Source organism: Zonotrichia leucophrys, chromosome 5 (assembly GCF_028769735.1).
Source record: "Zonotrichia leucophrys gambelii isolate GWCS_2022_RI chromosome 5, RI_Zleu_2.0, whole genome shotgun sequence".
Lineage (NCBI taxonomy): Eukaryota > Metazoa > Chordata > Aves > Passeriformes > Passerellidae > Zonotrichia > Zonotrichia leucophrys.
The window spans coordinates 60,064,403-60,086,362 of record NC_088175.1 but is presented as its reverse complement, the minus strand read 5'-3'; the positions used below and the strand labels follow the sequence as shown (position 1 = coordinate 60,086,362).

The window sequence follows — 21,960 nt, the reverse complement described above, 5'->3', positions numbered from 1 at the left end:
CAGAGAGAAAATCTTTTAGATAAACAATTAATGAAAATCTTTTAGATAAACAATTAATAAACACCGAGACCGAGAAAAGAACTGAAGCCTCTTCTCGTCCTTTGAAACGCGGCTGCCCCAAGGCCACCCCGGGCCTTTCCAGGCCACCCAAACAGCCGAAAACCGGACAGAGGGACAAGTTCAGAGCAGAACAAACCCTCTGCAACTGCAAACCAGCACTGGGCACTGGCACAGGAGAGAAATCCCTTCCTTCTCTCCACCTGAAAAGCTCCTACCTAAACCATCACACTATTTATTGCAGATTTTCCCCCCCTGAAGGAATTCCTGTGCTCCATCACTGCTGTCAGGGTAGCAGCAGGAACAGGAATGTGCTGCTGGATGCTCTGATCCCCAAATCCTGAGCCCATTTCTTCCCTGTTAAGTCTCATCCTGCTCACGTTTTTGTAACAGCCTTGCTGGGTCCCCACAGTGCTCCCAAATCATTCCAGCCTTGCTTTTAGGCAACAAACATTGGGAAATAAAGCAGATGCAGAAGCAGGACTGTGCTTGCACAACCTCTGTGCTGCTGAGGCAGGAGAGTCACAGCTGCACAATCCCCAATATTGAAACTTTACAGCACCAAGAAATGTTTCCTTAGCTCAGGCTAAGGTTTTACCAGAGCTGAGGTGAATCCTTGCAGTCTTGATCCCATTATGAGCAGTGCCTGGGCCTCAGGTTTCAAAGAAAAATCCAATTTTTACCTCAAATGATGCCCCTACTCCTTGAAAACCATTTGAGGATGTTCTAGATAGTTCCAACTTGAATTAACCTCTATGTTTATGTTCCTAAGGCACATTTCTGCCATAATACATACTGAGAACAAGGTGGATTTTAGCAAACTTTTTCTTTACTAAAGTCTCTTGTTATAAATTACACAAATAACTTTATAAACAAATCCCCCCCCGCTTGCATTTTGTTTAAAGTAATAACTTTATATCATACAAATAAAGAAATTTCAAGTATGAAAAGTGCATTATTGCAATAATACCTCTTTGCAAGTCCAAAAATCTTGGTTTAGAATAAAACTGTAAAGTGTAAAAAAGGAGTAAAACAATCAGTGCCATCTATTCATTCAAGAAGTCCAACATCTTAAAAATGATGCTTAGTGTGTTGCAGAGGCAGATTTACATCTGAAAGCAACATGTAATTGAAAAGAAGCTATGTGTGTTCATTGTTTTGCATTAATTCTTGTTCTGGTTTTTGTGTGTGTTTTTTTTTTGTTTTCCCCTAGTTTTCTTCACCTTTCCTGGCAGGAATTCTCACTACCAGCAGTTCTTGTCCTCAGCCATTCTGTGCTGCTGCCACCTGCATGGTGCCAAGATCTTCATCCTCCTCGTGCATCCTCTTCAAACTTCCTGCAGGAGGCAAAGGGGAACTTCAGCCAGGGCAAACCAGGACATTCAAACACTTCACAGTGAAGTTTCAACTCAGCTTGCACATTAAAATCCCAAGAGTTTGGGATTGTGCTGCTAAAGGTTTGGAAAATCCCCTCCCAGCCCCAGCAGAAGCTTCTCACCTGTGCTGCCAGGTGGGACTGAGAGGGATCTCTCCAGCTGCAGAGGTGACATCATCTGGATGGTTAATTTTGCTAGATAGATGGCTTCATATTCCTAAAAATGGCCAAAAATGTGGATTGGAATTACTCAGGCTTTGTAAGGATGAGCAGGGCAAATTCAGGGAACACCTCCTATTCAGGCACACATTTGGGAGGGGGAGAATTCTCTGTTGCTTTGACATGAATGACAAAAACCATCAGGAAATCAGAGGAAAAGAAAAGTTCAAGGATGACTAAAGAAATGGCTTTAAGGAAAAAACAACATTTCCTGTGCAGCTCCTTCAGCACCAGCCAAGACTTTTCAGAGCCTCTCAATCACTGCACAAACCAGGATTTTTATTTCTCCTCCATTCCTGGATTTGCTTTGTCCAAAGCTTCACTCTAAGGAACTGAGGTGCCCACTCATCTTCCTCCCAAGCTTCCCTCCAGCTCCTGACATTTCTTTGAAGCATTTTTGTGTAAATATCTATTTGGCAGGAAGATGATTCATTAAATGACTTTTCAGTTATGATCAAGAATTTTAAAAAAGTCACCTGAAGTTGATGGACAAATCCAGCATTAGGATTAATACAGAATCTTCTTTCTTGGACATAAGTAAATGCATCCCTTAAAAAGAGAAAAAAAACCCACTTAAAATATATCAAAGTCTCTGTGGTTTGAGCTTTCCTGAATAACTTCTCTTACCTGTACTTCACCCCAAATGTTTCCATTATGTATGCAATAACTAAGGCAGCACTGGAAAAAAAAATAAATATAAAAGTTAGAAAAATATCAATTGTTTAAAAAGATTTATATCAGGGTGGATCATTTCCTACCTTCTAGAAATCCCTGCATTCCCATGGACAAGAACTTTTCCTGAGAAGGAAAAAAACCTCAAATTAACCATATGTGTATAAAGTGAATAAAATTCTTTGAAATGTGGTTTTCCCTTGCTATGGAGAAGCAGGCAGCAGCAAGGCACACCCAGATAAAACAGGTGTTGTCTTCCTTCACCCTGAATTTCTGACTGCAAATAAAAATCAAACAGGTGTTGTCTTCCTTCACCCTGAATTTCTGACTGCAAATAAAAATCAAACAGGTGTTGTCCTCCTTCACCCTGAATTTCTGACTGCAACTAAAAATCAAACAGGTGTTTTCTTCCTTCACCCTGAATTTCTGACTGCAAATAAAAATCAAACAGGTCTTTTCTTCCTTCACCCTGAATTTCTGACTGCAAATAAAAATCAAACAGGTCTTTTCTTCCTTCACCCTGAATTTCTGACTGCAAATAAAAATCAAACAGGTGTTGTCTTCCTTCACCCTGAATTTCTGACTGCAAATAAAAATCAAACAGGTGTTGTCTTCCTTCACCCTGAATTTCTGACTGCAAATAAAAATCAAACAGGTCTTTTCTTCCTTCACCCTGAATTTCTGACTGCAAATAAAAATCAAACAGGTGTTTTTTTCCTTCACCCTGAATTTCTGACTGCACTTTGGGATGCAGAACTGAAATTGCTGCTCCTGGGAGGATTCTGAGGGACAGAATGGCCACAATGCAGATTTCAGGTCCTACATTTGAGAGAGGACAAGAAAAACTCAAAACTCTGCTGAGTTTCATGAAAAATCCCCAAACCCCAGAGGTTGATTTTCCAGTTCAGGTAAATGAATGAAACACTTTGCTCTGAATTTGTCTAGCAGAGTTCAAATCAAGCATAATAAACCCCCCAAAATTAAGAAAAGCTCTTATTTAAGAGCCTCTAATCCATACCCCTAAGTTAAATTTTATGAGGGGAAAGTTAATATTAATTTTACCTCCACTTTGTAAACTTCCATCAATAAATTCTTTAGTCTGAAAAAAAAAAACAAAACAACAAACAAGACTTAAACTTTCAGATTATTTTTAGTGCAAGTTGTAGTAACACCTAAATTGGGTATAATTTTTATATCAGTGACAATAATGCACAACCCCACTTCAACTGGACATTTGTATTTCTTTTGTACTTTAAACTATTCCTAAAATTATCAGTGCAAAACCAGGGAAGGCACTTTTGGGTTTTTTGGTGGAAGAAGGAACAAAATCCTTTTGCTCAGTTGCAAACTGAACTAAAATAAACATACAGACCCACAGCACAAAACCAGGGGTTTGTTCTAATAATGGGCATTGTTTAATTTACAAGTCACTTTTTAATTCCTCTGCAGCAAACTGTAAAACTTAGCTATTATTTTGAATTTGATACAAGAAATGTAAATATTCTTGGGCTCAAAGTTTCCCCTCAGGTCAAGGGCCCCACAATTCTCCCATGACCAAATCTCTCTGTTTTGAGGCCACTTTTTTTTAATTTTTATTTCTTTTTTTTTTGATACCATAACAAGCTCCACCTACTTCCACTCTTGTAAAAAGGAGTTAATTACATTTATTAAAGTGTCAATAATAAAGTCAGGAGCTGGCAGCACTTGCCTGAGGCTGAGTATCCCAAAAATCAAACTGGTATTTGTTAGGGAAGGATTTCCCTTCCCAAGCCACGTACTCACCATAGGGAAAAATCGGATTATATTCTCCACTGGATTATCTGCAATATCCAAGACTAAATACCTGCAATGAGAATTTCCTGTGAGTTCACAACAGCACAGAGCTGCTGCAACCCCTCCCCTGCAGGAGGGAATCTGCACAACCTTAAATTCCTGCTCTGAACTCCACAAATTCAGTCCAGGACAGATTTCACCTCTCAGAAATCACTGGAAACTAAAACCAGTTACTGCAAACTCTGCATAAATCTCATCTGCACACTCCTTCAGGATGAATAAAATTCATGGTTTGGATTTCAAGTCTTCCAGCACCTCAGCACATTTTTCAAATAATTCTGACAATGTGAAAATATTTGGAAAGAACACACATCCACACCCAAAAAGGAATCTTGGTCATTTCTCACCTAAATAACTGCTGGAAGTTTGGTTTAATAAAATTTGCTTCAATGTTCTGCCTTATGCATATTACATGAGTTATTCCATGTTTCTGGAGTATAGGTAGCTGTGGAGAATGAAAAAAATATTTTAATTACAGACACATCTATTAGACAGTAATAGATAAAGAAACAAAAAAAAAAAAAAAGAAAAGATGAAATAGATATACTAGTAATATATATTAATATATATTACTATATTATACTAGGTTACACATATCATACAATATATATATATATATATATAAAGTGGAATATATATATATATATAAAGTGGAATATATATATATATATATAAAGTGGAATATATATATATATATAAAGTGGAAAATATATATATATATATAAGTGGAAAATATATATATATATATTAAGTGGAAAATATATATATATATATTAAGTGGAAAATATATATATATATTAAGTGGAAAATATATATATATATTAAGTGGAAAATATATATATATATTAAGTGGAAAATATATATATATAAAGTGGAAAATATATATTAAGGGGAAAATATATATATAAAAGGGAAAATACATATATATATATAAGGGGAAAATACATATATATATATAAGGGGAAAATACATATATATATATAAGGGGAAAATACATATATATTATAAAGGGGAAAATACATATATATATATAAGGGGAAAATACATATATATATATAAGGGGAAAATACATATATATATATAAGGGGAAAATACATATATATATATAAGGGGAAAATACATATATATATATAAGGGGAAAATACATATATATACATAAGGGGAAAATACATATATATACATAAGGGGAAAATACATATATATATATAAGGGGAAAATACATATATATACATAAGGGGAAAATACATATATATACATAAGGGGAAAATACATATATATACATAAGGGGAAAATACATATATATACATAAGGGAAAATACATAAGGGGAAAATACAAAGGGGAAAATACATAAGGGAAAATACATAAGGGGAAATACATAAGGGAAAATCATAAGGGGAAATACATAAGGGGAAAATACATAAGGGAAAATACATAAGGGGAAAATACATAAGGGAAAATACATAAGGGGAAATACATAAGGGGAAAATACATAAGGGGAAATACATAAGGGAAAATACATAAGGGGAAAATACTAAGGGAAGAAAAATACATAAGGGGAAAATACATCAGGGGAAAATACTAAGGGGAAAAATACATAAGGGGAAAATATCATAAGGGAAATATATAAGGGGAAAAAAAAAAATATTATAATGGGAAATACATAAGGGAAATACATAAGGGGAAAAATACATAAGGGAAAATACATAAGGGAAATATATAAGGGAAAAATATATAAGGGAAAATATATAAGGGAAAATATATAAGGGGAAAATATATAAGGGGAAAATATATAAGGGAAAATATATATAAGGGAAAATATATAAGGGGAAAATATATAAGGGAAAATATATAAGGGGAAAATATATAAGGGGAAAATATATAAGGGAAAATATATAAGGGGAAAATATATAAGGGGAAAATATATAAGGGAAAATATATAAGGGAAAATATATAAGGGGAAAATTATATATATAGGGGAAATATATAAGGGGAAAATATATAAGGGGAAAATATATAAGGGGAAAATATATAAGGGAAAATATATAAGGGGAAAAATATATAAGGGGAAATATATATAGGGGAAAATATATAAGGGAAAATATATAAGGGAAAATATAAAAGGGAAAATATATATTAAGGGGAAAATATATATATTAAGGGGAAAATATATATTAAGGGGAAAATATATTAAGGGGAAAATATATATTAAGGGGAAAATATATAAGGGGAAAATATAAGTGTAAAAGTATATATAATAAATATATAAATATTTACATATTCTACATAGAAATAGTATAAAAAGAAAAGCTGTACTTAGATACAAAATAGGAAAACAGAAAAATATCAAGGAAAGTCTGAGCTGGTTTTCTAGAATTCAGAGTGTAAAAATGTTGTTTTTCCAAAAGACAAAGTGACAAAACAGGAAGGCATTCAATGAAGTTGTTTGTCTCTCCCCACCTTTCACTTCACCTGAATTTTCAAGTCCCTACATGAGAGAGGAATTTGCAGCCAGACCATGAAAATCAGATCATTTAAAGCAGGAGGCAAATTTACAGAGCCAAGCTGTGCCTGAGCAGTGCTTGACTTCATTGGAATTTCATTTTCCTTGTTTTCATGTCTGTGTGTGAGTTCCCAGTTGTGACAGATCTTGCAACACTTCAGCAAAGGAAATAGGAATTGGTGAAGTGTCTCAAATAGCTTAAATTCTCTAAGAAAAATGATATTTAAGACTCAATTTTAATACAAATAGCTCAGACCATCCTACAAATGCAGCACATATTTCAAAATCCAGTTCAGAACTGCAACCAAATTTCCACCTCTACAGACACACAGAGCAGATCTCCACAGTAACAAATCAAATCACCACAGCAAAGCTGCCCTGGGAGAGAATATATAATTATATATATATTCTGAAAATCATACCTTGCTTTTCATAGCTGAAGAATATGGGCCTAAAAATAACCCAGGTAAGATTTCCTAGGAGAAGAACAGACATTTAATACCAACTCCAGATTTGAAAGAACACATTTCACTCACTCAGAACATGGACACAAATCATTTACATATTCCTGAAATGTGTAATCAATGTCATTTATAGCAGGACAAGGGAAAAAATGGTTTGGCAGGATAAGAGAAACCTGATCTTGGTGCTGGGGATTTTGTTCTGGAGCAGGAACAGAGTCCTTGATTTGGATTAAGCTCAGCTGGATTCCTGCATCTCACCAGCTCAAGGGAAGGGAACTCTGAACTTGGTTTATTATCCTGTCTTCTAATTAATTCCAAATTGCTCTGATGAGAAGAGACACACACATGGAAATTCCTCAAGCTTGGGAAAAGATCAGTTTTGAACCATTTCTCTCCCCCCAATGAAGATATGCAGGTGTGCAGATCTTATCTTGTGCAAAGATTTTTGATTGAATTTGATTTGAATTGTCCATCCCACTGGAGAACACTTCCAAGCCTAAGGTAGAAGGCAAAGCTTTAGCAATCATCTAAAAACATTCAGAAAGACTAAAATTTAATATTTGGGGGATTTCTGTTCAGTACCTGCACCACAGAGATGCAAACACACCTGTATTCCAAGCTGGCAAATCCTCACTTTAATTAACTAATTAATTCTGTCTCCCATGGTGCTGCCTGACACTTTATGGGTAAAGAGTGATTTTGATATCAGTTCTTTTTTCTCCTCATTAAATGCTCCATGGGTTTTGCCTCAAACAGTAAATAAAAGTGTCCTACCTGCATCTCTCTCCTCATGGGATAGGTCCAATCCTTAAAAAAACAAAAATAAAATTATTATAGATACAGAGAAAAACATTAAGGGAGAGATGTGCACGTGCATTTTATGGAAAATAACCACAAGTTCTGTAGAAGCTCCCTGCTACCTTTCCAAGTGCAAGGAACACTATTTGGAAAGTTCATGTGAAGAAACCTCAAGTATTCTACAAAAAATCCTTAAGGCTGGAAAGGATCCTTATCAGCTTATCCACACCTCAGCTTTCTGCTGAGAAACTTCTTTCTGAAGTGAGGAGGGGAACAAAGAGAAAGGAAAAAAAGCTTTAGAACATTCTGTAGGAATTCCTTTGGCTGGTGCATTCCTGCAGCCACTGGAATAACAGGAGATAACAAGCAGAGCAGGTGACTCCCTTAAAATCCACATTGCCTCACCTAATCCACCCTGAATATTCAGGATTCAGCTCAAACAATTCCAGAAATTTGTGCTCTCCATGACCCCAGCAAGCCCTTAGTAAAATGGTTTACTACTCCACCGCAGAGTAAAGTGTGAGGAGTTTTATTTACTCCTGACACAGTAAATAAAACACTCTGCCCATGATCCTGCTGTCATTTACAGCCCAGAGCTGGGAGGGCTCAGCTCCCATTGCCCATTCCCAGCTGACCAGAGCAAACACCAGGATCAACATTTCCATCCTCTGCAGCTCTAGAGCTGAACACAAACTGCTCAGGCAGAGTGCAGAGAGCAGCAGGAGTTTTATTTACTCCTCACACAGTAAATAAACCACTCTGCCCATGATCCTGCTGGTTATTTACCCCTTCCCCAGACCTCCAGCTGAATGGGAATGGGGAATGGGGGATTCAGCTGGGAGGGCTCAGCTCCCATTCCCAGCTGACCAGAGCAAACACAGGATCAACATTTCCATCCTCTGCAGCTGAAGACCCCCAGCTGAATGGAATGGGGGATTCAGCTGGGAATGGGGCTCAGCTCCCATTCCCACGACCAGAGCAAACACAGGATCAGCATTTCCATCCTCTGCAGCTGAATGGGAATGGGAATGGGGGATTCAGCTGGGAGGGCTCAGCTCCCACTCCCCATTCCCATTGACCACAGCAAACCCAGGATCAACATTTCCATCCTCTGCAGCTCTAGAGCTGAACAGAAACAGAGCAGAGAGCAGCAGGAGTTTCATTTACTCCTCACACAGTAAATAAAACACTCTGCCCATGATCCTGCTGGTTATTTACCCCTTCCCCAGACCTCCAGCTGAATGGGAATGGGGAATGGGGGATTCAGCTGGGAGGGCTCAGCTCCCATTGCCCATTCCCAGCTGACCAGAGCAAACACAGGATCAGCATTTCCATCCTCTGCAGCTGAAGACCCCCAACTGAATGGGAATGGGGGATTCAGCTCCCACTCCCCATTCCCAGCTGACCACAGCAAACACAGGATCAGCATTTCCATCCTCTGCAGCTGAATGGAATGGGGGATTCAGCTGGGAGTGGGGCTCAGCTCCCACTCCCCATTCCCATTGACCACAGCAAACACAGGATCAACATTTCCATCCTCTGCAGCTCTAGAGCTGAACAGAAAACTGCTCAGGCAGAGAGCAGCAGGAGTTTTTATTTGCTCCTCACTCAGTAAATAAAGCACTCCTATCCATGATCCTGCTGTCATTTACAGCCCAGAGCTGGGAGGGCTCAGCTCCCATTGCCCATTCCCAGCTGACCAGAGCAAACACAGGATCAACATTTCCATCCTCTGCAGCTGAATGGGAATGGGAATGGGGGATTCAGCTGGGAATGGGGAGTGGGAGCTGAGCCCCATTCCCAGCTGACCACAGCAAACACCAGGATCAACATGTCCATCCTCTGCAGCTGAATGGGAATGGGGGATTCAGCTGGGAGGGCTCAGCTCCCACTCCCCATTCCCATTGACCACAGCAAACACAGAATCAACATTTCCATCCTCTGCAGCTCTAGAGCTGAACACAAACTGCTCAGGCAGAGAGCAGAGAGCAGCAGGAGTTTTATTTACTCCTCACACAGTAAATAAAACACTCTGCCCATGATCCTGCTGGTTATTTACCCCTTCCCCAGACCCCAGCTGAATGGGAATGGGGCTCAGCTCCCATTGCCCATTCCCAGCTGACCACAGCAAACACCAGGATCAACATTTCCATCCTCTGCAGCTGAATGGGAATGGGGGATTCAGCTGGGAATGGGGCTCAGCTCCCATTCCCATTGACCAGAGCAAACACAGGATCAACATTTCCATCCTCTGCAGCTCTAGAGCTGAACACAAACTGCTCAGGCAGAGAGCAGCAGGAGTTTTATTTACTCCTCACACAGTAAATAAACCACTCCTGCCCATGATCCTGCTGGTCATTTACAGCCCAGAGCTGGGAGGGCTCAGCTCCCATTGCCCATTCCCATTGACCAGAGCAAACACAGGATCAGCATTTCCATCCTCTGCAGCTGAATGGGAATGGGAATGGGGGATTCAGCTGGGAATGGGGAGTGGGAGCTGAGCCCCATTCCCAGCTGACCACAGCAAACACCAGGATCAACATTTCCATCCTCTGCAGCTGAATGGGAATGGGGGATTCAGCTCCCACTCCCCATTCCCAGCTGACCACAGCAAACACAGGATCAGCATCTCCATCCTCTGCAGCTCTAGAGCTGAACAGAAACAGAGCAGAGAGCAGCAGGAGTTTCATTTACTCCTCACACAGTAAATAAAACACTCTGCCCATGATCCTGCTGTCATTTACAGCCCAGAGCTGGGAGGACTCAGCTCCCATTGCCCATTCCCATTGACCACAGCAAACACAGGATCAGCATTTCCATCCTCTGCAGCTGAAGACCCCCAGCTGAATGGGAATGGGGAATGGGGGATTCAGCTGGGAGGGCTCAGCTCCCACTCCCCATTCCCATTGACCACAGCAAACCCAGGATCAACATTTCCATCCTCTGCAGCTGAATGGGAATGGGAATGGGGGATTCAGCTGGGAATGGGGAGTGGGAGCTGAGCCCCATTCCCAGCTGACCACAGCAAACACCAGGATCAACATTTCCATCCTCTGCAGCTGAATGGGAATGGGGGATTCAGCTCCCACTCCCCATTCCCATTGACCACAGCAAACACAGGATCAACATTTCCATCCTCTGCAGCTCTAGAGCTGAACACAAACTGCTCAGGCAGAGAGCAGAGAGCAGCAGGAGTTTTATTTACTCCTCACACAGTAAATAAAACACTCTGCCCATGATCCTGCTGGTCATTTACAGCCCAGAGCTGGGAGGGCTCAGCTCCCACTCCCCATTCCCATTGACCAGAGCAAACACAGGATCAACATTTCCATCCTCTGCAGCTGAATGGGAATGGGAATGGGGGATTCAGCTGGGAATGGGGCTCAGCTCCCACTCCCCATTCCCATTGACCACAGCAAACACAGGATCAGCATTTCCATCCTCTGCAGCTCTAGAGCTGAACACAAACTGCTCAGGCAGAGCCTATTCCTGTCTTTCCTTGCCTCCAACTCCCACTGGCCTCTATTAACAGCCTCTTACTCATTCCTTGACCCTCACACATGAAGGAGTTGGAGCTGAGATCCCAGCTACCATCTGGAGGGAAAAAAAAATAAAAGGAATAGTTAAATATATCCAATAGACTGCATCCATTTATTTACATAACTCTGTTGTTTGATTCACAGCTAAGAAAAACCTTCCCCTATGTGCTGGTGTCCTCAGAAGGATGGGGAAGTTAAACATGAAATATTCCAGCTGGGAAGGGAGGTCTGGATTCCAGCAGGGAGGATTCCTTAAATTGCAGCACTGCTCACCTGTCCCAGTAGCATTAAATTCACATTAAACCTCTTTTCACCACAATAAAACCTCTTTTCAACACAACAAAATTCCTGTGCTTCCCTCAGACACCCCCACAGTGCACAGGGAGGATTTTCCAGCTCTTGCTCGTGGAATTAAGAAGGATTTTAGTATCAGTGAAGTTATTCTGGAAAAGCAAGCAAACAAACATGAAGCCACTCCAGAAAATCCTTTGGATAGCACCTAAAGTGGCAGCACAAACAGGGAAATAAAATGCACAAAATGGGCTTTGCTGAAGAGTAGCTAAATGACTTCTGCATGTTCCAGCTGGAATAATAAACTGCTGGAAGCAGAAAGGAGAAATGCTGGGACAAAAGGATGATATTTACAGAACTGTGTCCTTTCAAGGGGACCTGAGAGGGTTCAGCACAGCCCTGCTGGCTTGCTCTGTACACAAAAACATCATTCACCCCAAAAAGCCAGAAAATCCCAGTTTGTCCAAGTCTAAAGCCAAGCCTAAGAGCAATAAACTCTGAAAAGCTCAAACTGCACTCCAGGAATATACAAACACTTTATTACTCTGTTTGTAGAATTTAGAAATCTTAATCTGGAGCACAATGAAAACAAAAATTCATCACTATTTTGGCTTAACAACACATTGGAAATGTTCCTTTAAAAGCACCAGAGGCAGGAAATTTTTAGCCCCAACAGCTGTAAACTGTGCAAAATAAATAGGTGAGAATTGAGCAATGCAACAGTTTCCAATGGGGTTTAGTCTGCAAAATAAAGACTTAATCTGAGACAAGTACACAAACTACTGAAAGAATGATTTTGGTGACTGCTGACAGCCCTTGGAGGCTCTCAAAACCAACAATGCCAGATTATTCAAATGTTATGCAAAGTTATGTAAAAATCCCAATCTATTAATGGAGACTGAAGGCAAGCACAGGTTCCATTTGAAGGAATTCATTCAGCAGCCAGGTTTTCCACACTGTCTGCAGCACCAAGCAGACAAAAAACCAACTGCAAGCTTCTCTTTTGATCAGATCAAATGCAAGAATTTTGCTAAGAAAACAAAGGGTGATGCCAGAGGTGGAGGGAAGAACAGGGATTTGGGACAACTCACTGGAAGTCTCACTCATCAATATTTGCAAGACACCAAAGAGATGGAGTGGAAAAAAATAATTTCTAGAATTGCAAAGTTTTAAAAATGATCTCCAGGAGAAGGGGGAATAAAGCACATCCCAAAGTCCTTCCTTCCCCATCCAATCTGCAGCTGAAATAATAGAAGTTATGAATTAACAGGTAAGACTTGAAATTAATATGAATTAATACGTAAGACTACAAAGAGCTTTTGGTATCCAACATCTGTTAGCTCTGCCAAAAATTTGGGTTATTTTGTCCATATTTTACCACAACCTGCTCTTCCTTAGAACAGTTTAATGGCAAAAAAAGCGATGTGGAATTTTTTTTGTAACGGCGCCTTTAATCTCAAAAAATTTATCTTATGATTTTCAAATGAGTTTAGCAGCCCTGACATGGAGAGTGTGTAGCAGAGCAAAGAGGGTTTTAAACACTGCAGCCAACCTGCATGTGGCTGTGCAGAGGGAATGCAGTGCCACAGCTGAGCTGGGCACCCATCTGATTGTCACACATAAAGGGACAGCCCCAGTGTTTGTCAGAGCTCAGCTCTGGCTGAAATCCAGCCCAGTTTGGATGGTTCAGCTCCCTGTAATTAACAGAGCCTGCAAAGCACAGGCTGGCCCAGGTGAGGGGAGAAGCTCTCAGAGATGCTGCAAAAATCACCAGGAGGAGAAATCCTACCAGGAGTTAGAGAAGACCTCAGTGTGGGATCTCAGCACCTCAGGACTGAGGTGTCACCGAGAGCACCCTTGGGGGGCTCGGGAGCCCTGGAATGTTCCAGAAGTGTCTGGTGGCTGCACTTTGATCCCACACAGGAGACGACACTGTATGAGGACAGGAGGGTTTCACCGGGGTGAATGGTGAAGGGATTGGTTAATTAGAGAGTGAGACACAGGGTTTAGGATTTCTGTACAGGGGGGTTTAGAGAAGTAAGATGGAGGAATTGGGGCGTGTCCTGTCCTTCTTCTTCTTCTTCTTCTCCTCCATCTTCTGTGGTGATGGTGGCACTTTGGGATTGGTCATTACTGAAAGTGCACTGGGCAATAAGGGTAAAAGGTATTGGGGAAAAATGATAAATATTGTACACGTAACTTTGGGTATAAAGATAGGTGAGTGTGCTCATGGCTGGCTGCTGAGCAGAGCTCTGTCGGGCCGAGAGAAAATCTTTTAGATAAACAATTAATGAAAATCTTTTAGATAAACAATTAATAAACACCGAGACCGAGAAAAGAACTGAAGCCTCTTCTCGTCCTTTGAAACGCGGCTGCCCCAAGGCCACCCCGGGCCTTTCCAGGCCCTTCAAACAGCTGAAAATCGGACACCTCAGGAAGTCTCTTCTTGATTTTCACTGCTGCTTTTCACCTGCTCAGCATCACCCACCCCCTGCAATAACTCCTCCTGCTTCCCAGACCCCAAATCCTTTGGAAAAGCTGCACAGAGCTCCCAGGAAACCCCCCCTGCCCATTCCAGGTCCCCAACCCTTTCCCAGTTCCCAGACAGTTTTTTGTTGTTGATTTACAGCATCACTTCCCTCTGCACACAGATGTCTCTGCCCATCACCCTCCATCCCAGGGCTGTGAGAATCCTCCTGCCCGAAGCTGTTTCCCTGTAACACTCCAAGCCTCTCCTCCAAAGCTGCTACAAGGTTCTCCCAAAAGTTGTGAAGCTGGAGCAGCAGAAACTGTTACAGCAGCACAGCCAGGGGCTCTGAGCTGCCCCAGCTCCTCATCCGCTCTGGCCAAGGGAGCTCCCGGCTCTGCCCTTAACACTGCACAGGAAATTCAAATTGCAGCCTGATTCTGTTATATCAGAATTCAGATTAGAGTCTGACTGTGCTATATCAGAATTCAGATTACAGCCTGTGTTATATCAGAATTCAAATTACAGCCTGTGTTATATCAGAATTCAAATTACAGCCCGACTGTGTTATATCAGAATTCAAATTACAGCCCGACTGTGTTATATCAGAATTCAAATTACAGCCCGACTGTGTTATATCAGAATTCAAATTGACTGTGTTATATCAGAATTCAGATTACAGCCTGACTGTGTTATATCAGAATTCACATTGACTGCGCTATATCAGAATTCAAATTACAGCCCGACTGTGCTATACCAGAATTCAGATTACAGCCTGTGTTATATCAGAATTCAAATTACAGCCTGACTGTGCTATATCAGAATTCAGATGACAGCCTGTGTTATATCAGAATTCAGATTGACTGTGTTATATCAGAATTCAAGTTACAGCCTGTGTTATAAGAGAATTTAAATTACAGCCTGTGTTATATCAGAATTCAAATTGCAGCCTGTGTTATATCAGAATTCAAATTACAGCCCAACTGTGTTATATCAGAATTCAAATTGACTGTGCTATACCAGAATTCAGATGACAGCCTGTGTTATATCAGAATTCAAATTGCAGCCCGACTGTGTTATATCAGAATTCAAATTACAGACTGTGTTATATCAGAATTCAAATTACAGCCTGACTGTGTTATATCAGAATTCAGATGACAGCCTGTGTTATATCAGAATTCAAATTACAGCCCAACTGTGTTATATCAGAATTCAAATTACAGCCTGTGTTATATCAGAATTCAAGTTACAGCCCGACTGTGTTATATCAGAATTCAAATTGACTGTGCTATATCAGAATTCAGATGACAGCCTGACTGTGCTATACCAGAATTCAGATGACTGCCTGTGTTATATCAGAATTCAGATTACAGTCTGTGTTATATCAGAATTCAAGTTACATCCTGACTGTGTTATATCAGAATTCAAGTTACAGCCTGACTGTGCTATATCAGAATTCAGATTACAGCCCGACTGTGCTATATCAGAATTCAGATGACAGCCTGACTGTGCTATATCAGAATTCAAAATGACTGTGCTATATCAGAATTCAGATGACAGCCTGTGCTATATCAGAATTCAGATGACAGCCTGACTGTGCTATACCAGAATCCAGGTTAAAGGCTGACTGTGTTCGAGGGCAGGATTGCACTGACTGCCAGCAGCAGCACCATCCCATCACCCCCCTGCCCAGGCTGCAGCTGGGGTGGGGCTGCAGATCCCACAACAACAATGACCTCCACACAAAGGCCTTCCCTCCCAGGCACCTTTAAGGGTCATTCACACACTCACAAATGAGATCACACCTGGGCTTTGAAAGCATTTCACACATTATTTTATACAGCCCAACAAAGTGGGGGAGAGGGATGTTATCATCAAAGATCAAAAATCTAAATCAGTATTTGTAAAATGGAACAACTGCAGAAGAAATCTCAAAATAATAAAGCAGTAGCAGAGTACACTCATTTCCCATTTTTTAATAAGAAAGGAGACAAACTAAATGAGGTACTGAAAAGGAAAATATGTGAGTATCACTGAAACCTGTCACATCTATCAGTGTGAAACGTGGTACTTTAGAGCCTCAAAATTATCTACAAACAGGAATGAAGTGAAAGGTTGTGCCTCCAGTTTCAGTCAGGCTTCGTGTTCTTGGACAGTTCTATTAAAAATATGGGGGTTATTGTACAAATAGAATTATTTCAATTGGAAGGAACCTATAACAATCATTTAGTGCAACGACCTGACCAGTGCAGGATATTTTTCCCCAGGTAGAAGTCTATAAAATACACAGAATTAAACCAAATCCTTGAATTCCCTGAAGGTGTGAGCATGGCACTGGCATGAGCAGAACTCAGGGAATGTTTGGACAGTGCTGTTATCCCAAAAGTGGCTGAGGGCTGGAGAAAGGGGCAGCAGAAAGGGTGAGGTGACATTGCCACCCTTGCACAGCTGCTCCATCCCAAGGCCACCACACCCAGCAGGGATGGAAGCAGATTTCCTGGGAATTCTGTTTGTCAGGAAAGCCACTCGAAGAATGGGAAAAACCACAGAAGGGAAATATGGTAATGAAAAAGAAGAAGGAAGAAGAAAGAGGAAGTGGAGAAGGAAGGAAGGTGGAGAAGGAAGGAGGAAGGGAAAGGAAGGAAGGAAGAAGCAAGGAAATAGAAGGAAATCAGGAGGAAGAATGAGGAGGAAAATGAGGAAGGAAAAAAGGAAATGGAGGAAGAAGGAAGGAAGGAAAGAAAGAGGAAGGGAAATGAGAATAGGGAAGGAAAAGGAAGAATGAAGGAAAGAAGGAAATAAGGAAATCAGAGGAAATAATAAGGAAATCAGAAGGAAATAGAAGGAAATCAGAAGGAAATTAAGAAATCAGAAATAGGAAAATGAGAAAGGAAGAAATGAATCAGGAAGGAAATGAGAAAGGAAATAAGAAATGGAAGGAATGAGAGGAATGTCAGAAGGGAGGAAGTGGGAAAATGAGGAAACAGGAGGAAATGAGAAGGAAATAAGACAGGAAGAGAAAGAGGAAAGGAAAATGGAGTGCAAGGAATGAAAGAAATAAGAATCAAAGGAAAAGAATGGGACAAGGAAATGAGGAAACAAAGGAAATGAGCAAAGGAAATAGAAGGAAGAGAAGGAAATCAGGAATCAAAGGAAATCAGAACAGGAAATCAAAAGGAAGAAATCAGAACAAGAAGAAATGAGAAACAGGGAAATAAGATCCAAGGAAATGAGCAAGGAAATGAGCAAGGAAATGAGCAAGGAAATCAGCAAGGAAATCAGCAAGGAAATCAGCAAGGAAATCAGCAAGGAAATCAGCAAGGAAATCAGCAAGGAAATCAGCAAGGAAATCAGCAAGGAAATCAGGAAATCAGGATGGAAATTAGGAAATCAGGAAGGAAAAAAGGAAATCAGGATGGAAATAAGGAGGGGCAACATGCAAATGCAGGAGGGGCAACATGCAAATCAGGAAATAAATGTTATTTTAGCAGAGAGAAGCACAAGCCACGGAAAATGATAAAAGGTGAAACTAAAGGAAAAGTACAAACAAAATTCCTATTTGTCCCATTCTCTAACATAAGTCCTGCAGGCACCTCGTTAAATACCATCAGCACACAGCTCTGCTAACAACTTCCATCATACAATTTTTTCCCAATAAAATAGGAAATAAAGCAGTGGGGCAGAATCCTTGAGCTGACAGGAAGCACGAAGGGTCAGGGTTAGGCACTCCAAGAATACTCCCACAGAATATCACCATTGTTCCCAATGGCCTTTTCACACCCTTTTTATTTAATCCCTGAGCTGGGCTGTGCTGAGCAATCCTCACTCAGCTAAAACAACCCAAACAAGCCTTAAAAACTCCATGGGCTAAAAAAAGAACTCAGCTTTTATGCATAATAAAAAGGCAAATATGTCTGCTTAGTCAATAGGCTGCTAATTTAATTATAAAACCCATGGAGAGTCCTAAAAAAAAAAAAATAAATCTAAGTACATCATGAATACTTGGTTTGCTCAGCCTGATTGCAAGCAAATATGCTTTAACAAAGAAATAAACTGGTAATTGTTGCTGTGTTCTCATTATATTTATATATATATATCCTAGTCCTTTTTTTGTTTTGTTTAAAGTTTAATGAGAAAATAATTTCTGTTAAATTCCTTCAATTATTCCAGTCCTTCTTGACCTTATTTCCAGAAGTACTAATAAGCCAACATGTACTAATTGTTATTAACCCGACCCTTTTAAATGGGTTTTTAGCCACACTTTTCCTCCTAGTATAAACATGTAACACAGAACTTCTCAAATTAAAGAAAGTTTGAGACCTGACCTTAGAAAATGTGATTTTAGAAAAACAAAAAAAAAAATCTAAGTTTAGAAATGGTTCCACATCACATATAATCACTATTACTCATAAAACTGAGATATTCACCATCACCAGACTGTAAAAGAACACCCAGTTCACAGACATTCTCCCAAAAGCTTTGCCAGAATGATGAGTTCCAGGTTTTCTGGCATTTCCCGAGCTCCCAGAAGCATCAAGAGCCAAGAGGTTTAGAAATGCAGCAATCCCAACCACCACAGGATGGATTAGGGACAGGACAAACAACAGGCAGGCTGGAAAAGTGACCTATTTATTTATCAGAGCCCACCCCAGTCAATCCACGCTGCTCTCCCCTCAACGCTGCTCCTTGTGCCAGGAAGGAATGGGATGCTGGGCAGATTTGGTTTTATTTTTAATAATTATTAAGATTATTAAAGCTGTGACATGGTTAGGAGTGTCAGCTCAGAGAAGGGAGCTGGGAGTGAGTTAAACAAGTGCCAAAGCTGCACTTTTGAGCAGCAGGGATTCCCCAAGCTCTCCCTCCTCCCCTTCCCAATATCTGGAAATCAAATCTGCCAAGCCAGCATTAAACCATCCATCACCAGCTTCCCAAAATGTGAGGGATTACTGCTCATTAAAGAGCAGCAATGCACAAGAGCATCTTCTGCTGTCCAGGAAAATCCACATTTTGTGGGCAGGATGATTTTCATTTCCTCAGTCTGCTTTTCCTAAGGACTGGGCTGAAGTCTCCTACACTTTGCATTTAACGAGTCACCTCCACAAGAACTTTGACACTCACCACTGGCTTTCACTTTCCTCTTTCCCCCACATACTCCAACTGTTTGTTATCTTCTATCAGAGCTCAGAATTTGTTGACATGATCTTGCATTTAGAAATGTCTGACATTTCAAGTCAGACACAAAAAAAAATTTCTTTTTCTATGAAAAGAAATTCATAGAGTTTTTCGAATCAGTTCTTGAAAATCCCCACTATGTGAAGTTCTAACACGCTACAAGTTATATTATTTACAGACAGCCCATGCAAAAAGACAAAAGTAAAAGCTACTCTGAAAGACACTGTGCTACAATCTCAGTTTTCATCAGTTAACAGTTGTTAGACTGGCACTGAGCTCTGGATTAATTTTTATTTTAACCTCACATTCCTCTTTAGCCATTTTAGATGAAGAGTCACCCAGGCTGATTTAGTTAACAAAACTGTGGATAACACTATTTGTTTCTCCAGAAAGAAAAGATATTTAAAAACAAACCAATTATAAAGCTCACAGGGTGGCAGATGATTTGTGCTGAGATACAAAGTGATTACAACTTTGTGAGAACAACTACATGACTTGTAACACCTCCAGAGCTCTGAAGTGATGGGGAGCATTAAATCCTGACAACAAAAACAGAACAAAAAGAGTCACTCCCATATTTCAGGTAGTTTAGAGCATTGAGCAATGCTGTTCAAACACAAATAAATGCTGATGTTTAGAAATGTGACAATCTACAGACGCCTGAAGAGCTCACACACTCTCAGCTTCCCTCATGCAGGCTGTGACATCTCACATTAAATATTTGAGGCCACCAAAGGGGGGGGAGAACACTCGGGGACGTTTGTGACACACAAAAACAAATCAGCAGCGTCCAGGGTCAGCGCCGGGGAGTTCAGCCAAGTTCAGAAATCAGACACCGCGCTCCTGTGACACCGCGCTGAGAGCCCGAGCGCACATTGCCACCTGTCCCGGTCCGGAGAGGACTCCTGGCTCTGCAAGTCCGTGCAAACACCTCCCCGATGGAGGCGAGGAGGAGAGGAAGGCACCGAGAGCCCCGAGGGGACCCGCAGGTAACTCCTGTGGGGCTGCTCACACCGGGACACGGCCGGGGCCTCACCGAGGCACGCGGACACAGACAGGCTCAGACACACCGAACGCAGAAAGGGGCATAAGAAAAGAGTGGGGACCGCTGGGAGTGGGTAAAAACCAAAGGAGATGAAGCGGAGGGGCTCAGTTCCGTGAATGTGAGCGTGGCGAGATTGCCCAGAGAAGCTGTGGCTGCCCCGTGCCTGGAAGCGCTCAAGGCCATGTTGGACAGGGCTTGGAGCAACCTGGGCTAGTGAGAGGCTTCCAGGCCGGAGGCACCGGGGAGCGGAGATGCCGGAGGGCTGTGAGGGCGATGGAGGGAGCAGAGCCCGGCAGCGAGCAGGGGAGGGGGCACGCGGCCGGTGGTCGCAGGGGGTGCCACCAGCACAGGGCGGGACACGGACCCGCGGCCTGCCATGGATCCCAGCGGGAATGCCGCGGGAAGGGGCGCGGGAGGCACCGCAGGGCGGGCAAGGCTGTGAGGGGAAGCCCCGGCGGGGCCGCGGGCCGGGCGTGTGCGGGGGGCCGGGACCGGAGCTCCCGCTCACCTCAGAGTCCTCTTTGGCCTGCGGCAGCGCGGGGAAGGCCGGTTTGGCGAGCTCCATGGCCGGGCGCTGTCCGGGCGGGGCAGGACCCGGGGCAGGGCGGCTATTTGGGCAGCGGGGCCGCGGGCTCCGGCTCGGGAGCGGCAGGAGATGGAGGCGGCGGAGGAGGAGGCGGCGGCGGCGCGCTCAGCCGCTCGCGCCCGGCCGCCATGCTGCTGCTGCTGCTGCCGCCTCTTCTTCCCTCCTCCTCCTCCTCTTCCCACCTCTTCCTCCGCCCCCTCCTCTTCCTCCTCCTCTTCCCCCTCCTCCTCCCAGCCTCCCGCCCGCCCCCGGGCCCCGCTCCCCCGGCCCCCGCCCCGCTCCGCCCCGCTCCGCCCTCAGCGCTCTGCCCTCCCCTCACGGGCAGCTGCCGCCGCCGTTCGTTTAATGAATCTGCTCGCAAGCCATAAATTCGGGGTTATTCACCCCAAAGTTTCAGTAACGGCCGCTTCGGCTGTTAGCGGTGACCAGGGCCCGGCTGGGAGCGCCTCACGCCATGGCGCGGCCATTGACGCTCCCTGTCGCCGTCCCCTGACATTGCCGAGGGCTCCTTCTCCTCACACGCCCGCTTCCATCTTGGCTCCATCGCCCATGGCAATGACGCTGCTGCCTCACATTTTAGCCGGCAACGCCAAGCGGGTCCTCTCTGAGGTTTGGAGTCGCCATCCCTGGAGGTGTCCGAGGAACGCCTCAGTGGCCTCGGTGCTCTGGGATGGGGATGAGGGATCTTCCCCTCGCTGCTCTGGGGATCGGTCACAGATCAGACTCGATGATCCCAGAGGTCTTTTCCAACCTAAATGATTCTGGGGATATCCATATCCATATCCTGGGATATCTGCTCCTCTTGGTGTAAACGATGCCCTCAGACATCTCAGTGTTGGGGCAAGAACCTGTTTTTCTGCTTTTTGAGGTCCCATGCTCTGAGAACTCCCGGAGAGCTGGAGAGAGACTTGGGACAAGGGATGGAGGGACAGGAGCCAGGG

The 21,960-nt window shown here is 42.5% G+C and overlaps 1 protein-coding gene across 1 annotated transcript; it reads right to left on the bottom strand.

Annotated features, from left to right (window-relative positions):
• Positions 1 to 1,210: 1,210 nt before the first annotated feature.
• On the bottom strand, positions 1,211 to 21,197 carry STYX (serine/threonine/tyrosine interacting protein). The gene is made up of 11 exons (XM_064715974.1): positions 20,942 to 21,197; positions 7,896 to 7,928; positions 7,080 to 7,133; positions 4,504 to 4,601; positions 4,106 to 4,166; positions 3,386 to 3,422; positions 2,410 to 2,449; positions 2,279 to 2,329; positions 2,128 to 2,200; positions 1,556 to 1,649; positions 1,211 to 1,394 (listed from the first exon to the last, which is right to left on the bottom strand). The coding sequence occupies exons 1-11, from the start codon at positions 20,996 to 20,998 to the stop codon at positions 1,321 to 1,323; spliced, it is 672 nt and encodes a 223-aa protein (XP_064572044.1). The 5' UTR covers positions 20,999 to 21,197; the 3' UTR covers positions 1,211 to 1,320.
• Positions 21,198 to 21,960: the final 763 nt, after the last annotated feature.